The sequence below is a fragment of the Coenobita brevimanus genome, chromosome 74 (assembly GCF_032717465.1).
Source record: "Coenobita brevimanus isolate Jiangsu-jjx chromosome 74, ASM3271746v2, whole genome shotgun sequence".
Classification (NCBI taxonomy): domain Eukaryota; kingdom Metazoa; phylum Arthropoda; class Malacostraca; order Decapoda; family Coenobitidae; genus Coenobita; species Coenobita brevimanus.
This window is the reverse complement of record NC_137027.1, coordinates 7,732,650-7,757,941: the sequence shown is the minus strand read 5'-3', so window position 1 is coordinate 7,757,941 and position 25,292 is coordinate 7,732,650. Positions and strand designations below refer to the sequence as shown.

At 42.2% G+C, this 25,292-nt stretch overlaps 4 protein-coding genes across 4 annotated transcripts in view; all 4 read left to right on the top strand.

Moving 5' to 3' along the window:
• Positions 1 to 2,015, top strand: part of LOC145407727 (actin-3, muscle-specific-like) — an 86,481-nt gene extending 84,466 nt beyond the window's left edge. The window contains exon 2 of the mRNA XM_080278600.1: positions 898 to 2,015. Within this exon, the coding sequence (XP_080134726.1) occupies positions 933 to 2,015 (1,083 nt within the window). The 5' untranslated portion in view covers positions 898 to 932. The remainder of the gene's footprint in view (positions 1 to 897) is intronic.
• Positions 2,016 to 6,117: 4,102 nt separating this feature from the next.
• On the top strand, positions 6,118 to 7,321 carry LOC145407732 (actin, muscle-like). Its single transcript, XM_080278606.1, has one exon. It carries the CDS (start codon positions 6,127 to 6,129, stop codon positions 7,255 to 7,257), a length of 1,131 nt encoding a protein of 376 aa, XP_080134732.1. The 5' UTR covers positions 6,118 to 6,126; the 3' UTR covers positions 7,258 to 7,321.
• Positions 7,322 to 17,413: 10,092 nt separating this feature from the next.
• On the top strand, positions 17,414 to 18,571 carry LOC145407733 (actin, muscle-like). The gene has a single exon (XM_080278607.1). The coding sequence runs from the start codon at positions 17,426 to 17,428 to the stop codon at positions 18,554 to 18,556; it is 1,131 nt and encodes a 376-aa protein (XP_080134733.1). The 5' UTR covers positions 17,414 to 17,425; the 3' UTR covers positions 18,557 to 18,571.
• Positions 18,572 to 21,611: 3,040 nt separating this feature from the next.
• On the top strand, positions 21,612 to 24,980 carry LOC145407731 (actin, muscle-like). The gene is made up of 2 exons (XM_080278605.1): positions 21,612 to 21,626; positions 23,684 to 24,980. The coding sequence occupies exon 2, from the start codon at positions 23,702 to 23,704 to the stop codon at positions 24,830 to 24,832; it is 1,131 nt and encodes a 376-aa protein (XP_080134731.1). The 5' UTR covers positions 21,612 to 21,626; positions 23,684 to 23,701; the 3' UTR covers positions 24,833 to 24,980.
• The last annotated feature ends 312 nt before the right edge of the window (positions 24,981 to 25,292 follow it).

Genomic DNA, 25,292 nt, shown 5'->3' with positions numbered 1-25,292 from the left:
GATCATAATCTCAGTACAATTTCACATGTTTACCTAGTTAGGGGATATTCTCAGTGAAACTCTCAAATCTCTGTGGAGACATAAATATAGAGAAAGAACGAGATGCAGTATCCTCCACTTCTGTATCGTAGGAAGTCAGAGACTGCTGGCATCCCAAGAGATGGGTGATAGTTTCGCCACATCCATGAGCTAATATATGAAAGACGAGGTTTCCATCCCCAGGCTTTCATACATAGTCACCTTTTATGTTATGCATCTGTTTATAGACAATTGTATTGTCTATCTCAAGTCCTCATATGGATTAATGAAGAAGGGGCATAGTTAATATACAGTATATGTAAACTTCCTTCATTACTTTTATGAAGCAGTAGAGTTGTAGATTATTAAAACATTACATAACATTATTTGTAGTCACGGTACAAAATATGATACTTTTAATAGCCAGAATATACCAATATCATAACTAACCGAAAAGTAGGCGCTACTGGTGTCTCTACTCCTTAAATAAGAATGAAGACTCTGAACTAGATAATAATATTAAACATAAAATTAAAAAGAACGTGGTCAACTGTTTCAACTTAACCATTTCACCATTGGTTGTTTCCATCACCTGAATGAAGTCGTCTGGTGATGAGCAGTTTATTGTGCTTGAGTCACTGTTGGAGCTAATAGTGGTTGTTTCGGACGACAGTTAAGAATATTAGTCGATTAGGAGGTCGGAAACACGTATATGACCATGATTATGCAGCCTAACCACACATTTGCCATTAAGATTGCAATAACTTGAATAAGATCCGATGATGCACTCTTGCAAACATTTTTTTACCCCTTATTACCAGTAAGCACTAACATACTCTTCATTACAGACATAACGCTCATCCACCATGTGTGACGAAGACGTGAGCCCCCTGGTTGTGGACAATGGTTCCGGCATGGTCAAGGCTGGCTTCGCCGGAGACGATGCACCTCGCGCCGTATTCCCCTCCATCGTAGGCCGTCCTCGTCACCAGGGTGTGATGGTCGGTATGGGTCAGAAGGACGCCTATGTCGGTGATGAGGCCCAGAGCAAGAGAGGTATCCTGACTCTCAAGTACCCCATCGAGCACGGTATCATCACCAACTGGGACGACATGGAGAAGATCTGGCACCACTCCTTCTACAATGAACTACGTGTCGCCCCTGAGGAGTCTCCCGTCCTCCTCACTGAGGCTCCCCTCAACCCTAAGGCCAACCGTGAGAAGATGACACAGATCATGTTCGAAACCTTCAACACCCCCGCCATGTACGTGGCCATCCAGGCCGTGCTGTCCCTGTACGCCTCTGGTCGTACCACTGGTATCGTGCTCGATACTGGTGATGGCGTGACCCACGTTGTCCCCATCTACGAGGGTTACTGCCTTCCCCACGCCATCCTTCGTCTTGACTTGGCTGGCCGTGATTTGACTGCCTACCTTACCAAGATCATGACTGAGCGTGGTTATTCCTTCACTACCACGGCTGAGCGAGAAATCGTTCGTGACATCAAGGAGAAGCTTTGCTATGTTGCCCTCGACTTCGAGAATGAGATGAGTGTGGCTGCCGCCTCCTCTTCCCTCGAAAAATCCTACGAATTGCCTGATGGTCAGGTCATCACTATCGGTAACGAGCGTTTCCGTGCCCCTGAGTCTCTCTTCCAGCCTTCCTTCCTGGGTATGGAATCTGTTGGCATCCACGAGACCGTCTTCAATTCCATCATGAGGTGCGACATTGATATCAGGAAGGACCTGTTCGCCAACAACGTTCTCTCTGGTGGCACCACCATGTACCCTGGTATTGCTGACCGCATGCAGAAGGAAATCACTGCTCTGGCTCCTTCCACCATCAAGATCAAGATCATTGCTCCCCCCGAGCGCAAGTACTCTGTCTGGATCGGTGGTTCCATCCTGGCCTCTCTGTCCACCTTCCAGTCCATGTGGATCACCAAGGAAGAGTACGACGAGTCAGGCCCCGGCATTGTCCACCGCAAGTGCTTCTAATTCCTTCCAATGCATAATGTTAGAACTTATTCGAACACTATATTCTATTTTGTTTATTGTCAACTTGATGGCTATTTTTCCTTTTTATTTCCATAAAACTATTGGGTAAAATTTGTGACTGGAGCACAATAATATACAAGTTGTTTACGTGTTTGACTTTGATTACATTCATATGGCTATAATAATTTACTTTTTTATTTAATTAGTAAGACTTAACAACTTTCCCTTGCTGTATTGAAAAGGTAGTGGGTGTAAAACATTCTGTACAGTTTCCATAATTCACGATGAAAAGTCATATATCATTATCTGAACCCCAGAATCCACACAGGTGAGGAGGTGAGATATGATCCAGAAAGGAAGTTACAGAAACTCATAAGCATAAGTAAGAATTAGCATGCCCAGTGATGTGAGCCATTAAAGCGTTCACAAATCCAAGCCCTCCAGTTCAAAACTCTCTGAATCAGAATAAAATTGCCCTGTGACAGCACGGATAAAAAGAGCGTCACCGTAGGGGAATATTTCACACTAACACCCGATCGCAAACCTGGGTGACAAAAAACAGGCTGTACAACTGAAGCATCTCTTCACAAACTACTTTGTTTCTATTGTTGTTATGCCCCACGCTAATCTGGACGTGAACCTGATGAACTGCAGGTTGAAAATGACTTTCTCACGCTGTCCATCCCCCTCCTTTCGGGAGATAGGGAGGTAACTGAGGGACGTTTTCATAACTGCGCATTGGAGTCGCCCAAGTATCTCTGTGTCACCGTGTGAAGGCTTTCCTCTCCACTGCCACCTACTCTGTTACGTCACAAAACACCATGAACGTGACTTGATACCTGGATAAATATAGTTGGAAGTGAGGCTGTCAGGTGGTAGGTGGCAGGTTCCTTTACTTTTCATTACTCTGTTTTGAGGAATTCCGCATATTGATATAAATGAAACGGGAGGGAAAAAAATACTGATTCTTATAGTGCAAAATCATACCCAAATTTCATGATTTCCCTCAGTCCAACAAATACATAATAGAACGTTTTTCGAAGGGTTATAATGGAGGTGCTACATTCACCGTCTCATGGTCGGTACAGCTCTAGCATTCTTTACTAGATATCGCATCATTTTGATCAGCTGAGAGCGAGCCATACGAGCTTCAGAGAATTAATACCGTCACTATTAACCAAGCTTCATATTATCGTCACATCCGCCATAGCCTCTCTGTTACTGGTATACTGTACTGAATAATTAGAAGAGTTTTTGTGGGTGTTTACCATATCACGCACGCTCGCACGCATGCACGCACGCACACACAAACACACACACACACACACACACACACACACACACACACACACACACACACACACACACACACACACACACACACACACACATTTTCCTACATTTTCACATCGACTACAGCAGATCGTTTCCGTGCATGCTGCTGGAATCGGTGAAAGGACCAGAGTTATTTGAAAATCTTGAGCTGCTAACTTATCCTAAATTTGCTCTTTCTCCATCTTGAATGCTGAGCCGTAATATATGGAATTAACACTAGAATATTATATTAGTGACGAAACGGTGCTATGGAAAGGATGTTGCAGTACGGGGATATTAGTAAGCTGCAAAAGGCCAAATATCTCCGTCTAGTTGAGGTGGAAGGACTATAATATAATTTGGTGTTATGAGCTTGACGTATGGGATGTCAGAAGGATAAAGGAAGGGCGAAATAAGGGCGAAATAGACTGTAAAATGACGAATATCTCCGCCAAGCTAAGGTGGAAAAGCTTTGGTGTATTTTGGTGTTATGCGCTTGAAGTGTGAGATGTCAACACCTGTCGCATATGGTACCAGAAGACCCTTCAAGATTTCTGACTAACCTGCCAAAACGACTGTAAGGTGAAATGCTCATAGAGGTAGGCCAGTGTTCGCTCACCTGTGGGAGTGGCAGCACAGGTAGGCAAGGTATATAAGTAGGAGGAGACCCTGGCTCCTAGTGCACTTGGGGATCAACACACATCGAAGCTCGAGTGAGTAAGGGCTCTTCCCGTGACTGCCTATGAGTTATAGGGACGTAGTACGGATTCCTTCAGTCCGATGACGTATTTTACCGTATACTCCTGCCATCTCCAGACGATTTTGCCCAGCCTAGGAGACGCTTTTCGACTTGGACGGGTTGGAAATGGTCTCCATAAATACCTGCACTAAATGAGATATCCCTAAAGCTGAAAAAAATCCATTTGATAGTAATATAATTATGATGAAATATTTAAAAAGCCATCGGACTGAAGGAGATAAGTGGGGGTGCCAAGGTGTAGGCAAGCCTTCAGTTTCCTGCGACAATTTCTGAAGCATATGATGGAACTTGTCTGACCTCTGTATCGCCCATGACCACACTCTGTAATGTGGAAAGCAGGTTGATCATAGCTAACAATTTCGGGTGTTTCAATAACGACCGTCAAAAATTAGGGGTTTGCTTGCACTTTCACTCACTCATTATTCTCATTCACCAGGGATATTTCGCAACATCTCTTCCTTAGCGATTTCACTTACTTACTGCATTTTGTTATCTACTTGTATTTTTCTGATTCAGACGATATCGATATAGAAAGGATATAAAAATCTCGATGGCGTGTTATTCATTATACTCACACTTGGCACCCGACGACTTTATTGAACGATGATATTCAGTTGTGTCAACGAAGGAATTAGCTGTCTGTAAAAGAAAATCGTGGGGGCACATCAACACAAAAAATAAAACACATACTCTTCGTAAAAGGGGTAAAGGTGAACTACGCACAATAAATTACTCAAGGGTGTTACGAGATCTAATCCAATGAGAATACGACATTATTAAGTTTCTTCTTGTGTTTGTCCTGCCCCTCCTGTACAACGATCTCAGGTGTGGGATGTTCAGTCTAGGGGTATTTTTTCCCACATAGTCATCTATAAGCATTATCACCAGTTAATTCGAACAAGGCTGATATCTTTGGAATTTATGATATCTAATTTATGCATCAACTTGTTAGGAAGAAATGTATGTGTTGGGCATTATGTAAGTCACCACAGCAAATTCTTATCAACCTATAAAATTAAATTCAGTCATAATATATTCAGCCTGCATTATATTAGTGAATACATTAATAAATATTGTAGTCAATGTATTTTAATGTGAAAACGTTTGAATTTAAGAATGGAAAGCGAAAAGCATTAATTAATGTGTGTGTGTGTGTGTGTGTGTGTGTGTGTGTGTGTGTGTGTGTGTGTAAGAGAGAGAGAGACAGAGACAGAGACAGAGAGAGGGAGAGAGAGAGAGATTATCACTGTACGGCATTTTTCATGCCCATAACTTTCTTTGGGTAGAGCTGGACGGCAAGCTTTTCTCTCTTTAAACAGCTAATTACAGTAAAAAAAAAAAATCATTTCCGGTCGTCTTAACCCCCGCTCATTGACAAATATTTCAAAAAGATCCAAGTACACGGCAGGTGTCAGAGGCGTCGTTCGTCAGATGCTGAAGATAAACACTCAAATTCGTTCATTTCTAGATTAACATATGCTACTTGCTTTACGTGAGGTTTGTCATTTTAAATTTCTTACTTCATTCTTTTCCGATTTTCAGCTTAAGGAAAGTAGTTATTAGCATTGGTTATAATCTGAGCATATTTTATGCCTTGAGCTGAATCACATTACAGAACGAAGAAATCATTAAAATCACATGTTCTCTTAACTCTTTCCTACTGTGGAAGCACGCATGGAAATTTTAATAGCCAACGGTTTTAAAATAATTTCACTGAACCCAGTCATTTGCCAGTATTCTTAATGCTAACAAGAGAATATTTTATTCAACTAAAAACAATATTTTCAGTGTAAAGTATGAAATCCACATCAGGATATGAAAATTTCTAGAGAAATGCATTTAAAAAATCAGTTACAAACCATAACACTGTGATTTACTGATTTATGACGAAAACTCTGATTGTCATGTCACATAATATAAGGTACATCTACAGATATTATCATGTGTACTGAATAGCAATTAAACTGGCCAAGTTAAAAAGTTCAGTTTCATTACTAATAGTTTCATGAAATTCCTCAGAACCGGCAATAATCCAGTATGTGTGACGAAGACGTGAGCCCCCTGGTTGTGGACAATGGCTCCGGTATGGTCAAAGCCGGCTTCGCCGGTGACGACGCACCCCGCGCCGTCTTCCCCTCCATCGTAGGCCGTCCTCGTCACCAGGGTGTGATGGTCGGTATGGGTCAGAAGGACGCCTATGTCGGCGATGAGGCCCAGAGCAAGAGAGGTATCCTGACTCTCAAGTACCCCATCGAGCACGGTATCATCACCAACTGGGACGACATGGAGAAGATCTGGCACCACTCCTTCTACAATGAACTTCGTGTCGCCCCTGAAGAGTCTCCCGTCCTCCTAACTGAAGCTCCTCTCAACCCTAAGGCCAACCGTGAAAAGATGACCCAGATCATGTTCGAAACCTTCAACACCCCTGCCATGTACGTGGCCATCCAGGCCGTGCTGTCTCTGTACGCCTCTGGTCGTACCACTGGTATCGTCCTCGATACTGGAGATGGCGTAACTCACACTGTCCCCATCTACGAGGGTTACTGCCTTCCCCACGCCATCCTTCGTCTTGACTTGGCTGGCCGTGACTTGACTGCCTACCTTACCAAGATCATGACTGAGCGTGGTTATTCCTTCACTACCACGGCTGAGCGAGAAATCGTTCGTGACATCAAGGAGAAGCTTTGCTATGTTGCCCTCGACTTCGAGAATGAGATGAGTGTGGCTGCCGCCTCCTCTTCCCTCGAGAAGTCCTACGAATTGCCTGATGGTCAGGTCATCACCATCGGCAACGAGCGTTTCCGCTGCCCCGAGTCTCTCTTCCAGCCTTCCTTCCTGGGTATGGAATCTGTTGGCATCCACGAGACCGTGTACAACTCTATCATGAGGTGCGACATTGATATCAGGAAGGACCTGTTCGCCAACAACGTTCTCTCTGGCGGCACCACCATGTACCCTGGTATTGCTGACCGCATGCAGAAGGAAATCACGTCCCTGGCTCCCTCCACCATCAAGATCAAGATCATTGCTCCTCCAGAGCGAAAATATTCTGTCTGGATCGGTGGTTCCATCCTGGCCTCTCTGTCCACCTTCCAGTCCATGTGGATCACCAAGGAGGAGTACGACGAGTCCGGCCCCGGCATTGTCCACAGGAAATGCTTCTAAAACCTATTTGTTATACATTTACTTTTCATACTTACCAGAACAATGTATCAGCTTTATTTTCGTAATTCATACCTATGATTTTATGAAATCGGAAATGTTTTGAACAAAGGATGGTGGGATGTTAATAAATTTTAATGTTTATCATAATTTCAGTATATTTCAAAATAACTTTGTAGGGACCTATATAAGCTACGACGATGTACTCATCATCATCATCATCATCATTATCCCAATCCTATTTCCCTGATGTCATTGGGTGAATAAAAGTTAGGTAAGAAAGTGATGGCCTAACAAGAGAACAAGTACTGGTATCACCAAAGTTCTCACTGTGATCAGTCATACATCCACGCACTCATGAATAAAACCTTCGAAGTTACTGGCTCCAACCTGCACGTAATTTTGCACATAACAAAGAATGCGATAAACGACATTTTTTACTGAGATAGCAAAGTGAAAAATAGGCATTCTTTTTCTAACAGTTATTTATGAATCCTATGACAAGAGCAGGGCGTTTAGGGTTCCTCTGTCTCGATGTTGAATGATCTCTGTAACGTGGTCTGCAGGCTACCCACATCCAGCACTCACAAATGCTCCAGAAACGGCCGTTAGCTATCGTAATTTCCGCACATCCTCCCCCATTCCCAGTTTCAGAACAGACGTAACTTGCAGGGAGATCATTCCCTTGACTGGTAACTTACTGTATACACAAGGATTATAGAGTCTTCCGTATGTACCGGTACTGTGTATCTCCATGCATACTTTCAACATTAATTGAATGTGAGAGTATGTGAGTTCACACACAAATGTTTATCATCATCATCATTACCATCATCATCATCACCATTATTATTATTATTATTATTATTATTATTATTATTATTATTATTATTATTATTATTCAAGAGGTAAGAGATACATGAGATTAGCTTTTACCGTATATTTTAAGTAATGGTATTAATTTGAAATTTCACAATTGTATTTTTTCAGAACAGGGAGCGGCCAAGTCGTTATCGAAAATAAATAGGATGTTGAGATTACTGATGAGGATTAATAGGGACATGAGGACATTTGATCCCATTTTCTCTTCTTATTTCCTGCGTTCATGTAAAAACATGGTCTGTTTATGGAAACTGGAGGTCAGAAACGCCTGTTGTTACCCGTTCACCCCGAGTGGTGTCTCCTATTTTAAATAAAATCGTCTGGAGTTAGCTAGAATGAAATGCACCTTACGTCCTTCCACTGAAAAGGTGATGGAACTGTTTCTAAAGGGGGTTGTTTCTAACCCTTTCACCCCAAAAGTTCCCTTCTGACCTGAATGAAATTCATTGGCTTTGGCCACAATAAAATCGTCTGGCTTTACCCTGAATTAGAAACAAAGTACTTCCTCGGGCTGATGAGGTTAAAGCTTTATGTATTACCGGGTACTTAATATTTACACACACACACACACACACACACACACACACACACACACACACACACACACACACACACACACACACACACACACACACACACAGTTACATGTGAGAGTGTATGCGTAAATTTTATGAGTTTGTGCATAGCACATACAGTTCATATAGAACCCAACTGGCAAGTATTCGCATCATCATCATCATCATCATCTAATCCTGTGCTACCCCATGAGGAACGTAGGAGTCTGGGGCTAGGCCAATTGGTCCTTACATTGAAGATGAGAGTGACCAGCCTCACCCATCCCTGATTGGCATTACGTGCATAATAAACCCCAACCACCTCATAGATATAAACCTGCACAGGCTCAATCCAATTGGAGCGCCTTAATTGCTCATTAAACCACCAGGCGCCATAATTTTGCTATATGGTTACCACCCAGAGTAGTAAACGGTTTCCTGGTGTACAGGAAACCATGTGACTTGTCACTCAATGTAGTCACCCATGGACAGAAGGATGAGGAAAGAAAGAATGAAGGAAAGAAATAAGTGGAAGGCAGCAAAGAAGGAATTAAGAGAGGAAAAGGCAAGCACCCGAGAGCAGCACTAGATTGAATGAGTGGATTGTGAGCTCCCCCACTACTCGCATATGCAGATATTTCAGTATTGCTTCTGTTTTATAATATTTATTCTCTCATAAGAGCTGAGATCACCTAATTAGGATTTAGGTCATGTTGCTGAATTTATGAAAATTCATTACATACAGGTACCTCACCCTATCTTTATTTGGGGAAAAAGGTGATGATGATGATGATGATGATGATGATGAAAGTTTGAATTTGTATTTTAACCGGATAATGGTCTTCGATATCCCACACTTAGGAAAATAATTATAAGGTTCTTGAGTCACAAAATTTCTTGGTATTAGACAAGTATGGCAATAATCACCAGGTCATTTAGGCATCTGTGCAAGAGTAGAACAAAAAGCATCAGGGTCGGGTAGGCAGTAGAATAAAAGAACATCGAGAACATAGAAAACGAGCATCAAGATCAATTAGACAGTCATGTGAAGAAAAAATAAAGCATAATAAGGAGCATTAGGATCAATAAGGCAGTTGTACAAAAGAGCATTACCGAGAGGATCAGAATCAATTAAGCAGCTGTATAATAAAGCACAGCAATGAGTACCAGGATCAGTTAAGCAGGTGTGTAAAAAGAGCAGGAAGAAAAAAAGAACATCAGGATCAGATAAGCAGTTACTTAAAAGATTAGAACAAAGAGCCTCAGTCCGGTGCGTCAGAGGCTGTTTGAGGAGGAGCAACACATATATGGTTAGCGTGAGGGGCGTCGAGGGAGGAGGGAATAGCTGGCTGGCAAGCAAAAACTCCTGGCAGACTCCGGGATGTGTGGAGTTTACGATGACAGGTGCAGGGGTGGGCGGGGTGGGTGCTGGCCCAGTCATCAACACACGGACGAAAGTGAAAGCGGGGTATCTAAATCCTGATAATATACCACCTATCTAGTTGCCTGGCTGGCTGTTTATCTGTGTATGTATGTCTATCCATCGTTCCATCTACATCTATCTTTCTGTCTGTCTCTCTGCCATCCAATCCTGTATTAACTCTATCAGGAGAGTTGAGGCTCGGAGCTAGGCAAATAGTTCCGACATTTAAATTAATGCTGACCAGTCGTATACGCCTGAATGGTATTATGTGAGCAATAAGCCTCAGCTAACAGAAGGATGCCAGTCCATATGGCCACATAGGGTTGAAGCCTCTTAACCCACTGATAAACATAAGATGACCAGAGGTTTCTTCTACAGAAAATGACGCTGAGGAAAACAGCACTGTCTACACTCTCCCATGCACCACTCCTATTTATCATCTTAACTTTATCTCTTACACAGGATGGGAGGTATCCAGACATATGAAAAATAAAATACAATAGTGGGAGAACTATTAGCAGAGTGTTCAGTCGTCCGAAAAGGTAAAGCAACAGGCTGATACTTTTTTACATATGTGTATAGTATTCTGTTAAACATAATATGGATGAGAATTTTCTCTTTCTTTTCTTTGGCAAGGCGAGATGACTGGAACAAGTGAAACTGGAATCTGCGGGACCATAGAGTTTCACGTCTGTACAGCCAAGAAGGTTATGATACTGTGATCTCATAATTAGCCCCAGGTGACATGGATAGATCTGCTCGGGCACAGATGCGCACAGAGGAGCCAACAAGCAAACTGTTCATTTTCACAAAGAGGACCAACTCGCTAGATGTGCCAACACTGCCGGCAATTAACCCACTACTGAGTGCTCTTATTTATTTATTTATTTATTTATGCCTTTTAACCGGAGGACGTCATTTACATGTTACTTTTTCCTGCCTCCTGATTTTATATTTTTCTTTGGGATTCCTCTCGCAGTGAAGGCAATAGGAGGAAACTCCCATTAAACTCTTCAGCTAAGAAACTTCGCACAGCTACATAAACCAGACATCTGAAACAACTATTCTATATACTGCTGAGGGCTGAGATACGTTCTTGAGTGCTTCATTTTGTCCTGCCATTAGATATGGACGGACGGGCATGCACATGAAAAGTAGTACTCGTATTCAATATATTCAGTGAAATTATTTATTATACATTACATATATACAAAATGAGAAAGGTATTCAACCATCTACCCTGTGCTGTTGTTGAAACGGATAACAGTGGACAACAGAATAATTGATAATAATTTTCAGTGACTCAGGTTATCTCAATAGTACAACTACATGCATTCGGTATACCTGTATTATAAAAGAGATCTCAGCCAAACACTTTGACATTGCATCTCAGATAATGTAGAAATAATGTATTGGCTATAAGTTCTTTATAACGGCATGCTAAATTTAAAAGTAACTCTCACAGCGGGGTTCTTTTGACTAGTATATTTAAGAAAGCTAAGAAACTGGTAGCATTACATGATCGAAAAACTTCCAGTCACCTCTGGAGGATTCGAGTTAATACACCAACAACATGACCTTCAACTCGACTAATACACTAAGATACATATCTAGGCTACTTTTAATCTCTTGACTGCGGAGGACTCATTTTTTTCTTTCATTCTGGCTGCCACCAGACGATTTCCTTCTTGCTCGGGAATGTTTTTTACTCAAGAAAAGATGTAACTCTCAGTAGTAGACCAAATTCTCTCATCTTTTTTTCCCCAGTATATAAAATACTTATCTGGCTTACGACGGCTCTGTCACAAGCATTCACATCATGCGAATAAGATGCACTTTACCTCAGTGGCAGATGCAGACAATGCAATGGCTCTATATTTTCATGGTGCTTCTTCGTGACCAGAATAATATTATAGTCTAGCTTTTAATCACTTGTTACAACTCAACATTCAAAAATAAGTGATGGAAACTATAGGCCAAGTTAAAATGAACAAAGTATATTGGCTGATCTTCAGAACCAGTTGTTTATGCGGCCAGTACCCTCCCAGCATCTAACAAGATTTTTTTTTCATGCCTTACGCTCACGAGTCAGGTGGAGCCGCCAAGTTCATTCAGTGGAACTGGTGTGGCGTGGCAGTTTGCTCTTACGCGGAGTGGTTTACGAATGTTACACTGAAGTATCCTTTCCTGCTAGGCTGCCAAAGGACACGACTTTCCCCACCAAAATCCCGTTGATATCAGTAGTTCGTATAAATCCACGATGTTATACTTTTATTGTCCTATTCGATCCCCAGGTTAGGCAACTCTGTCCAGATATTCAAGGCAAGAAAGACCAGCTGTTTAATCCTAAGATGCATCAGATGAGTAGTAAACCCAAACACTCCTTTGGATATCACCCCTTCCTGCGCTACATCAGAACGATACACATATAACTCGTTCTTTATGTATGTTAAATTAAGCAATAAGAATATTCTCTGTTATCACACGAAGAGAGCTCGCATAAGAAATAGTTACTTCACCTAAATCAACAGCACGAAGGCCTGCATCACCACAAAAGCACTAGTGATCGACAGAATACAGTTTCGTTTATTATTCCATCCAACTCGAGGATGTTATTTTTATTTCTTTTCTGGTATATTCAGACTATTTAATATAGCAAGTACATAATACAAAAGGCGTCACTGTGTTGAATAGGCTTAGCTGAGGAGCAAAATGTAAGAAACGACAATTAAAAGATAAACTACGCTAGGGACAACTGTAGTATTCTATTACAACTAAAGGCAGACGATTTCAATCAGCCGAGTTGTTCAGATGAATATTGTAATCAGGCTGGTAACGTGTTAAGTGTGAAGCAGTGTAGTAAAAAATGTGTGAAGCAGTGTAGCAAAAAATGTGTGGGGTAGGCTGAAAAGAGTGGATGAGATGAGGGTGTAATGATGGTGGACGGTGAGGCAGCAGGGCATGACTACACCTGGTAAGGACAGGCAGTGTTGGTGGTGAGGGAAGATTTCTCTAAACTTCGGTTTGGGAAGGTAGAAAATAGTCGGGGCGGATGGAGACGATGGAAGGAATGGGCGCTGATGGTGGTGGGGCAGGGGGGGATGGGAGGTGAATAATGGTGTAGGGTGTGATGAGCATTCCCTTAATTTGAAGGTGGGCGCTGTATGAGGGGACGGCATTGGCAGTGGGAAAAAAATTCTCTTAAAAGTTTGACTTGTGTATGTAAGAAGGTGAAGGTGTTGAAAATGAGTTGGTGGGGGAGAGAGATGGGCGGGGATGGTGGTGGGTGATGGGAAGAAGACTTGTGGGGGTCAGTAATGCGCACAAAGTGAAAACGGTTTCAAAAGTTCTCCAAGCACAAGTGCAACAACAAAACAAGGAAAAGTTAGCACGCGCTGCTCTTATATAGCAGGCGGTTTACGATGCAGGCAACAAAATTACAGAAGACAGGGCTAAGATATGCCGTAGGTAAACACAGCTAGTTCTTTATTACCTTTTGGAAGATGTAAGGGCCCGAGGCTAGGCTAATGCTGTCAGAGAAATTTAACGGTAGGTAATTGGTGTACGATCCTTATATCATTACATTAACGTAAAAGCTTTAGTAACCTCTTAGGGATTCAAACCTTTGCAGATAACACCTGACCTTCACCCAAATGGTGCCTTAGACCACTAGACGTCCTGGCGCGTAAAAAGAGACAGGAGATATTAAGACGGGATATTAAAGGAAGATTTTAACACACTGAGCCATCGCAAGCATATCAAACACTGCCCGCCCTCCCGACCATCGCATAAAAAACGGACAGTGACAGGGAGGTTTGTTGATTTGGGCGATGGCTTTGCTCGGGCGGTGGTGGGGGTGGCTGTGATGGGGTGGGACATGGGGTTGAGGGAGGGGATGGTGGTGAGGAAGGTGCTGGGGTAGGGGTGGAGGCTGGGGCGAGAGCGTGGTTGTGGGAGGGAGTGAAACGTAATACTTCAAGTGACTATTACGGGCACAGGGAGTGGTGGGGTGTTATGAGCTCCTTTTGAAGAATCTGCACTGAATATTGCATCTAGTTGAAGTTTTATGGTATATATTTCCAACCTTTATTATGTAATTCACAGTGTTATTTGCACAAGTAATTACAAGAATTTCTCTTTGTTTACAAGAATGAGGTCGTTAATTTCATTTTGTCACTGTTATTACTAGACTCTACGATTCAGTTAAGGAGAGCGCCCAGTTACTGGAGAAGTTAATGCAAACCATAAATACCCCTTCCAGTTTGATATGTCTCTTCCAGGCTCAGTAAAATTGTCCTGGAACAGCAAATATAAAGTGAAAAAGACGTCATAGTGTGTGAATGCGAGGCGACAAACAGACGATCATAGTCTCCCATAAGGTCTCCCCTGTGCCACCCCAAAAGAGGCGGGATATGAATTTTCACACCGAGCTGCGAGAGAGGACACGGCATTCATACGGGATGCCAGGAACCACTATTCATTCACCATTGTAATTTCCTCCTTGCTTTATACTTAGCACAGGATTATTGTTATGGGTAAACAATATTCAGAAGTTCTGGGTCTGAATATAGCCATGTTTACACCAAGATCTTCAGCAGGAAGTTTATGCAAGCGGTATTAGGTAAAAATAACGGCTTACCTCCGGAATGGCAATGACTCACCGCATACCAGACCAGACACACTGTCTTACCAGCCACCCAAAACAACTGTAAGTAAAAAATGATCCTTTGGAAAGCGGGAGTAGCTGGGGTGGTATATAAAAGCATACATCCTGCCCTTCAGCTCAGTGTACTTCAGGCTCAGGATACGTCAGGACCGTGTGCGTGACTCTCCCTGGTGACAGTTTGTGTGCCCGTACATTGACACTTCGGAATTAAGGCCATATTTTAGAAGCCGTATTCTAAGTGCTTTGGGAGATCTCATAACACTTCTTCTTTAGCGATTTCGTCTACACATTACACCTCAATATCCTCTTTTATGTTACTGATTAAAACTGTGTCGAAATTTAAGGGATAAAAGTACCATACAAGAGAATGTTAAGATGTAATACACAACATTAATCGTTAAGGAAGAGGTGCTACGAAGCCTCCTATTTCACTTACAGAATACGACCCTGAGAGAGTGAAGGTGTATGCAAATTCCCAAGTTCTGATGGTCATTTAAGAAACAGTTATGAAAATTGGTAATGATCAGCGTGCGTGCCACATTACAGAGCATATCAACAGCCTGCTAAAAACAAGGCAAATACACCTGTCACTGTTGGTTTGATGTAAAATGGTAATAGCCAGACTCATTATACCTCCCTCAGAGGTGTAGGGGCCCGGGGCTAGACTAATATATTCCAGTTCATTTAAGAGTTGATGACAAGTCTGCTTCTCTTAGCATCATTACATGATCGAAAAACCTAGTCACTCACTGGATTCGAACTAGCAGAAGGCCATCACCACAAACATGGGGATCTAACCACTACACAACCACAAACGAGTGTTGGATAATGGGAAACTGCTTACATCTTCACGACTTGCACTGGGTATTGGGTCATAAGGTCCCAGGGTACCGTTGCTGAGACTCATATTGACATATAAATACAGTAAGCGTTATGGAGTAGGCCTTTTAAAATTAGAGTTATTGTAGCACCTTTCTTACTGCAATGGTACTGGAGAGGGAAGCCTTCATGTGGTGGTACTGCTATATCTAGGGGCTCAACTACCTGGTTATAATAACGTCTCTCCTTTACTTCCCTATCCACCAAAACGAGGATGGAGAACTACAGACGAGGAGCTTTAGCCTGCAGTACACCGGGTTCACATTCAGATGATCCTACTATCTACAAGTAAACCCATTACGTAGGCTAAATATTATCAGTAACATCGTGTAGTCTGACTCGAGCGGTCAAAAAAAAAAAAATATTAACTACTGATGCATCCTTAGAAATTAAATAAACTATTAGTGATGGATATAACAATTTGGAGTCACAAACACAGGGTAAGGAACAGTTTTTCCGTCTAGTACGATTACTTAACCAGGAATTACTTAAGTTCTAATTTTAAAAACGACACTAACCGCGCACCACACCCATATACTTGATGTCTTGCGGCGCAGATAAAAAGCCAGCATCCGCTCACGTCATAGACGGGGAAATACACAGCATTTCCGGCAGAAGCAGCGATGAGCTCAAAATAACAGCGAGGGTGGGGCGGTGACGCGTCCCACCTGACGCCCACCTCACGCGCTCAGGTGTGGGATTCTCAAACATAATCACGAGCGGTTCCCTGTCGTACTTTGGACTGACTTTTGCAGGAATAACAAGAGATATCGGATGATTCTATACCATCTTTTCTTGTCCTTCCTGCGAAAATTATTAGTGGTTACGACAGGAAATAGAGCATAAGTTTGTTTGTGAATCCCTAGCTAGGCTTTTAATGAAATGAGGGGGTACGTATGCTTGGTTTCATCCCACAGCCACTCACACTAGTGAGAGAGGAAGCTATCTTATTGAGATACTCTCACACTTAGAAGTCAGTATCGACACTTACACCACTGATCGATTATAGATTATTGTATTAAAACTAGATTTCTGTAAATGACCTACACTCCCAGTCCAGAGTTATTCATGCACAGAAATACACATAAATGCACATTTATAGTTCACAGCAAGCCATGGTTGCATTGTCATGAACATTCCAAAACTGGTCTACTACAGGACCGGATCTCTCCATTTGGAAGGGGTGGCATACAACGGGTTGGTAAAGAACACTGATGTCGTACTAGAGAAGATTCTAAGTCTCCAGTTCAGTTGTCTGGCGAGAGACTCAAATCCACGTCTTGTACTCATGGGAATTACGAAGCGAGAGCTTTGCCCACTAGATCTCAAAGAAACCGTTATTTCTATCATATGCGGGAAACAAAGTCGAGAACTTCAGACTTTAATACTGTAACCTTTACACACCACTAATGCTGCATGTACTCTCACAGAACAAGCGAAACTGCAAGACCAAATATGTGCTTTATAAACTGTGATCAGTTTTTTCGTCACTGTCCTCTTCGTCTTCATCATAATAATGTGAAGCAGTACACAATTTTCATCTCTTCAGAAGACGGTTAAAAACTGGATAAAACATGAAAATTTATATTTCTATTCCAACAAGCGAAGAAGCTAAACTTAATAATATATTGATGTCTAAATATAAAAGATGAATATCAACATATTAGCAGTAATGCACAGAAAGAGTCTTAGGATACAGTTACAATTTCTGAGTACAACTTCTCTCAAACGATGTATGTATCTTTGCAGATCTGACAACACTACATCATGTGTGACGACGACGTGAGCCCCCTGGTTGTGGACAATGGTTCCGGCATGGTCAAGGCCGGCTTCGCCGGCGACGACGCACCCCGCGCCGTATTCCCCTCCATCGTAGGCCGTCCTCGTCACCAGGGTGTGATGGTCGGTATGGGTCAGAAGGACGCCTACGTCGGTGACGAGGCCCAGAGCAAGAGAGGTATCCTGACTCTCAAGTACCCCATCGAGCACGGAATCATCACCAACTGGGACGACATGGAGAAGATCTGGCACCACTCCTTCTACAATGAACTTCGAGTCGCCCCTGAGGAGTCTCCCGTCCTCCTCACTGAGGCTCCCCTCAACCCCAAGGCTAACCGTGAGAAGATGACCCAGATCATGTTTGAGACCTTCAACACCCCCGCCATGTACGTGGCCATCCAGGCCGTGCTGTCTCTGTACGCCTCTGGTCGTACCACTGGTATCGTGCTCGATACTGGTGATGGTGTAACTCACACTGTCCCTATCTACGAGGGTTACTGCCTTCCCCACGCCATCCTTCGTCTTGACTTGGCTGGCCGTGACCTGACTGCCTACCTTACCAAGATCATGACTGAGCGTGGTTATTCCTTTACTACCACGGCTGAGCGAGAAATCGTTCGTGACATCAAGGAGAAGCTTTGCTATGTTGCTCTCGACTTCGAGAATGAGATGAGTGTGGCTGCCGCCTCCTCTTCCCTCGAGAAGTCCTACGAGTTGCCTGATGGTCAAGTCATCACCATCGGCAACGAGCGTTTCCGCTGCCCTGAGTCTCTCTTCCAGCCTTCCTTCCTGGGTATGGAATCTGTCGGCATCCACGAGACCGTCTTCAATTCCATCATGAGGTGCGACATTGATATCAGGAAGGACCTGTTCGCCAACAACGTTCTCTCTGGTGGCACCACCATGTACCCTGGTATTGCTGACCGCATGCAGAAGGAAATCACTGCTCTGGCTCCCTCCACCATAAAGATCAAGATCATTGCTCCTCCTGAACGCAAGTACTCCGTCTGGATCGGTGGCTCCATCCTGGCCTCTCTGTCCACCTTCCAGTCCATGTGGATCACCAAGGAGGAGTACGACGAGTCCGGTCCCGGCATTGTCCACCGTAAATGCTTCTAAAAAGTATAATTATTTTCCTATCAAGCACTACATTGACACAGTAATATTATACACATATATGACTTAAATAGTCTAATACATTCTTATATAAACATCCTAGATTTTTATATTTCTAAATTCTTTGTTTCGTAATAAAGTACACTCAGTAAATTGTCAGAGTATTTAATTGACAGTAGATATATATCCTTTGGTACGAATATTTTGATGTTTTGTGGCTGTAACCAGTAATCTGAAAAAAGATACTTGTTTTATTTTTTGAAGGATGTGCATTGCTTCCAGAGAGAGAAATTTTATATAAAGCAACCACGTGATAAAATGAGTTCGTTATAACTGAAATATATTTATCCTCTGTGCCGTATGGCATTTAAAGCCCTGAATGTAAATTGCATTTTACTGGAAGGAAAGAAGTTAAGATGCTGAAACTGAATAAGAAGAAAATATTTAATCCTGGCTGGAAAAGTACTAACACCTTTTTAAGAATTTTCTATGCCGTAAGTATTAGTTAGTGCAGGTTTTATATTTACAACAGAACTGTTTTAATTCCATCTATGACTTAATCTCTTTCTTGATTTTTGGCATTCTTCTTCACAACAAGTTTGTATAATTCTGTTCTATATGTACAGCATCCTACTGGTACTGATTTCATTTGGTAATAAGTATTTAAAAGATTTTTCACGACCACATGAACGTTAGAATGTATTACATAAACCCCGGAGAAACAGCTCTACATCAGCATCCGATTTCACAAAAAATTCCACCAACTTGCGCCTAAGCCTATAATAATTTAGTCAGATTGCTTGAATGATTATACAACGAACAAGTGAAATAACATGGTTTTAAAAGATCAACAAGATGAAATTTAAATCTGTTTTTCGTAATATGTATGTTGCCAAAAGCGAGACTGGAGCTAATTTCCATCATGTAATTCCAGCAGAATTAGGTGTGCCATCTGCCCTTAAACTCTGTATTACTGTAGCCTAGTCTAGTTTTGTTACTCATAGGGGAGAAAATGGAAGGAGATGTTTTTATTAGACTTTTTCCCCTGTTCCAGGTCTTGCCACTGCAATATTTTTAATTAGCATCACTGGAATAGCTTCATTCTGCATGGTATGTTCTGCTTCAAACTCGTAGAAGAGGACGATGAAAGTGGGGTAGAGGTTAATGGCAATGACAGTGTATGGGAGGAACTTGGCAGAAGATATGGGGTTAATAAATATCTCACACACACACACACACACACACACACACACACACACACACACACACACACACACACACACACACACACACACACACACACACACACACACACACGCACGCACGCACACGGCAAAAGCAACGGAAATTAACGTTGTAGTCTGTTGGCTTGATGATTCCCACTGATAAGACCACCAGAGTTGATTGAGAGTTTACCAGCAAGAAGACAGTAACAGGATAAGGTTTATGGAGAACGGCATAATGACTGAATACAGTAATTTCAGAATCTCCACAAATTAGGATACTGGTAGCGAAAAGACTGTGCACTCCGCCATTAGTTAAGTAATCAGAAAGGAAAACAACACCACACCTGAGAATTGACCTTGACCCGTGGCCTTAACTTTTGATCTATCTGCATTTAAAATAGAATAAGTTTTTCTCATCCTCATACACAATACATGTGAACATTTTTTATCGAAATCGCGTCTGGCATTCATGAAATAACGTAACACTGGCGTGTGAAGCCGACTCATGACTGACAATTACTTAATGGATCTGCTCCAAAATCGAATCACTTGTCAGACTCACACTCAATGTTTGTAGCAGTTTTGATCTAAAGCGGCTCAGGCATTCAAGAAATAATGCCACACCCTGAGCATTGACTTTGAACCATAACATTCGACCTTTGATCTATCTGCGTCAAAATCAACTTACATCTTCCTAGACCCTAACAGAATGCGTGCCAATTTTTAACCAAACAGGATCAAACCTTGATGAGAAATTTTGCTAACAGGTACTGTACACACCATATTTACAGATACATACATAGAAACCGACTTACAGTAGCTGCATCTTCGCCGTCGTTAATAAAGCCTCGCGGGGACAGACGTTCAAAGAGTAAAGTCCGTCGTCTTTTGGTAACGCTGAAGTAAAGAGAGTGTTCGTTCTATAATTCCCAGTGAGCGCCATAATCCTTAGGACAGGTTAGCAGTTACATCACAGTAAACTAAACCCTGAGTGCTGATATTGTTCTTAGTGTTTGCTCGATGTGAAATTTTTTGTAATCGTCGCATTCCTCGAAACAGACTAGCTACAAAAACCACAATAAACTATATCTTAGAGTTAGGAGTAGTATCCGGTAATCATTACTGTTCTTGCCTCACAAATTAGCGCACAATCATCCCTTGCTAACAGACGAGGTAAATGAACCATATAATGCAAATTGGTCGAAGGAAAACGTAAAACATGACTAAGCCTAGAGCCTTGCTGCACTGACTCACATCTTACATCACTTTAACTGCGTCGTCAGCATTGCCTAACACACGGTCTCGTAGCCTTATATGGTATCAGTTTCTTCACCGTGACGAATATAAGTCGTAATGAATAAGTGCCTAATTCAAAGATGCTAAATGGGGAGGTAGAGGATGAACTTGCCGTGATGGGAGTGAATCAACTTGGCTTCCCACAAACCCATAAACTTCTGTTCACCTTGTTTTGCGTGTAGCGAGACAAGTGCCAAAACTCTTGCCTGTATTTAGACTGGGACTTTCTCTTGAAGCTGCCGGCGTACTACAAGACAGATATCAGAGGGCAAGTTGACTGTAAACCTCTTAAGTATTGTAAGTTTGTAGCAAGTTAATTTCTGACTCAATACCGTAAATGTTCAGCCAGGTATATTCCGAGGTGTGCTTGTCGCTCGCCAAAGCGTAAAGGGCGGATGCTGAGCCAAAACCACTATAACTTAAAAATAAAAGAGCTGTGTCAGGTAATATGCCTCCCCTACTTGGCCTTGTGAGTGTGTTCGTCAGGCATATAAGTGCTCAACTGGAAGGCCGCATCTTAGTGTACTTCAGGCTCAGGATACGCCAGGCCGGTACGTGGTGCTCCTTGCTGTTGGTTTGTGTGGTGACTGACATTTTTTTTTTTTCGCTTTACAGATATTCACTTGAGATAACCTTTTGCGTGAATGGAACACAAAACTCGAAAGTACAGTTTGTCCAAGCGACAAGCAGTTTTTTGCGAGACACTGAAAGGGAGAGTCTCATATAACAGTCTCGATTTTCATACAACTGAGTCAAACCCAAAAACAACTTCTTTCAAAACTTAGTCATATTTGACCAGAGAGTGAGGGTACCATTCCTCCGGATCTGTCCACTATTTCAGCTCCCAGATTCTTGGGAGCTATTCATGCATAATATTCATGTAAACAAAGCTTGCTGTCACGAAACTTTGTCATTGGAATAAGTTACCGTTCACTCAACATTAACTACAAATTCAGTATCAACAGCATACAGTGTTATTCTGCAAAGCGAATAGTTATGACAAAGAAGGAAAAATGGAATACATGCAATATTCCTTCTTCTCTCTATGGTCTCAAAACAACATATGAATCAGTTCATTCTTAATGGAGTGCTTTTTTCCTCATCAGCCAATCAGGCTATTATGACCTAAGCCGAAGCAAAAATCTCACAATACTTCACAGGCAGTATCATTACCCCTAAGAGCAAGCAAATTATATATTTTTTTTTTCGGATATTAGCCTTCGCTTTCTTTCAAAAATGTCACTTAACTTACTTGTAGAGAATGGCTGACAATATTTGATTCAATTGTGATTAATCAGTCGTGGCACATGGGTAAAGTGGGTGGGGAGGAAACCCTAGAAAATTATAAAGGTCTTTATTTTTCAATAATTTCGAGCACCAAAGTGCAAATTTTCGTAGAAAATGAAGTGTCTCTGATGAAGGACTTAGCTTAACTCGAAATGTCGGAAAAATACAAGAATTTACGGGTAAGATCACTCATGTGTTTCCTTCCCACCTATGTTACCTAACTTATTCAAAGCATCACATACAGTACTTTGCTTACTAATCCACATAATGGAGACTCACAGATGAAGGTAATACTCTTAAGATGCACACATGTGACATCTGTTTCTGTAATCTACAGCAAGTAGGGCTATTATACAGCAATCAAGCCAAATTAAGCTTCTTTTCAATATATAATAGAAGTATTCATATCACACAGTGTAAGTGAAACGAATGTGATCTTTATCAAGTAGTCCCCTATACAGCATACACTAGAAAGCACTCAGAGACCGCATACCCCCGCTAATGCCATTACCATTAAAAAGGATCCGAATCCGAATCCATGGAGACATTGTGCGGAATACATAGGATCTTGATCAGCCCCCAAAGTTAATCAATTGTTCCTTGACCTATGGCCCATTCTTCGACAAAATTTCATTGAAATTCATTGAGAACTTTGGAAAAACATACATGAATACATAACTTCCTCCAGCTTCGTTAGCAGAGGTAATAAAAGTAAAGCAAGAATCAGTCTGTACTGCTGAAATATGATGAACTAAAGAGAATGAAACTGTTAAAGCAGTAAATTAATTATAAATCACGTCAAAGTTTATCATTTATTACCATGAGAACATGAATGCTTAATCATTATTAGGATTTTGATTGTAATACCATAGTCACATATTATGCTCACTCATCAGCCATTTTCGACCCGAAAAATCATTCCTAAGATAAATATAAACATCTGGCGCAAATCTTAATAAGAAAACAAAATCGACGTCTGCGGGATGAAGAGGTTAACTTTTCATCTAACCCCTCCCAGTCCAAGAGTTTCTCTTCAGCCGGCAAAATCATTTAGCGATAGAATTAAAAAAAAAAAAAAATGACCCTGAGTTGATGGGGAAAAAGTACAATCTCTATAGCTTCCTCAGTGTAAGGGATATTTTTTAAACTGAACAAAATCAACTACCGTTAATCAGAACAATGTAAAGTAAGAGGCGACGTTAAGGTGGAAAGGATAAAAACACAGAAATTAGATCACTAAAATAGTCTCAACATTTCACCATGCCTATAACATATCCTTTAAAATATAACACAGAAACTAAAGTGCTTTATTTCTTTCCAGACTTGACTCTCATCCACCATGTGTGACGAAGACGTGAGCCCCCTGGTTGTGGACAATGGCTCCGGCATGGTCAAAGCTGGCTTCGCCGGCGACGATGCCCCCCGTGCCGTATTCCCTTCCATCGTAGGCCGTCCTCGTCACCAAGGTGTGATGGTCGGTATGGGTCAGAAGGACGCCTATGTCGGCGATGAGGCCCAGAGCAAGAGAGGTATCCTGACTCTTAAGTACCCCATCGAGCACGGTATCATCACCAACTGGGACGACATGGAGAAGATCTGGCACCACTCCTTCTACAATGAACTTCGCGTTGCCCCTGAGGAGTCCCCTGTCCTTCTCACTGAGGCTCCCCTCAACCCCAAGGCCAACCGTGAGAAGATGACACAGATCATGTTCGAGACCTTCAACACCCCCGCCATGTACGTTGCCATCCAGGCCGTGCTGTCCCTGTACGCCTCTGGTCGTACCACTGGTATTGTGCTCGATACTGGTGATGGCGTGACCCACGTTGTCCCCATCTACGAGGGTTACTGCCTTCCCCACGCCATCCTTCGTCTTGACTTGGCTGGCCGTGACTTGACTGCCTACCTTACTAAGATCTTGACTGAACGTGGTTATTCCTTCACTACCACGGCTGAGCGAGAAATCGTTCGTGACATCAAGGAGAAGCTTTGCTATGTTGCCCTCGACTTCGAGAATGAGATGAGTGTGGCTGCCGCCTCCTCTTCCCTCGAAAAATCCTACGAGTTGCCTGATGGTCAGGTCATCACCATCGGCAACGAGCGTTTCCGCTGCCCTGAGTCTCTCTTCCAGCCTTCCTTCCTGGGCATGGAATCTGTTGGCATCCACGAGACCGTTTACAACTCCATCATGAGGTGCGACATTGATATCAGGAAGGACCTGTTCGCCAACAACGTTCTCTCTGGTGGCACCACCATGTACCCAGGTATTGCTGACCGCATGCAGAAGGAAATCACTGCTCTGGCTCCCGCTACCATCAAGATCAAGATCATTGCTCCTCCTGAGCGCAAGTACTCCGTCTGGATCGGTGGCTCCATCCTGGCCTCTCTGTCCACCTTCCAGTCCATGTGGATCACCAAGGAGGAGTACGACGAGTCCGGCCCCGGCATTGTCCACCGCAAATGCTTCTAAAGAGCACAGTCATTCTGTTATACCTCATACTGCATATGCTCTGGCACATTCTACATATCTTTTACGGGAAACACTGACCACATGTATTCCTTTTACAGAATATCAATTTTATAAATCGTAATTATATTTGATAATAAAGTATACTCTATATTTGGTCGGATTATTTAACATTTTTGCTTGGTGCTTTTAGAGGTCTTTCTTATGTCATGATTCCGTTTTTTGTAGTGACGTAAAATGCAACGGCTTGGTTACTTGTTCATTACTTAATTTATGTCTGAAGTGATATCTCTGAGTATTTGAAAACAAGATTTTTTTTTTCTTGGCTGTCCTAGGTACGTCACCACATCCACTATACTGGTACTTAACAGTATTTCTGACAAATGAAGGAGACAACAAAAGTATTCATTATACATGAAGAACGGCAGCACAGCCAATGACTTCACTGTTCATATAGACGTAA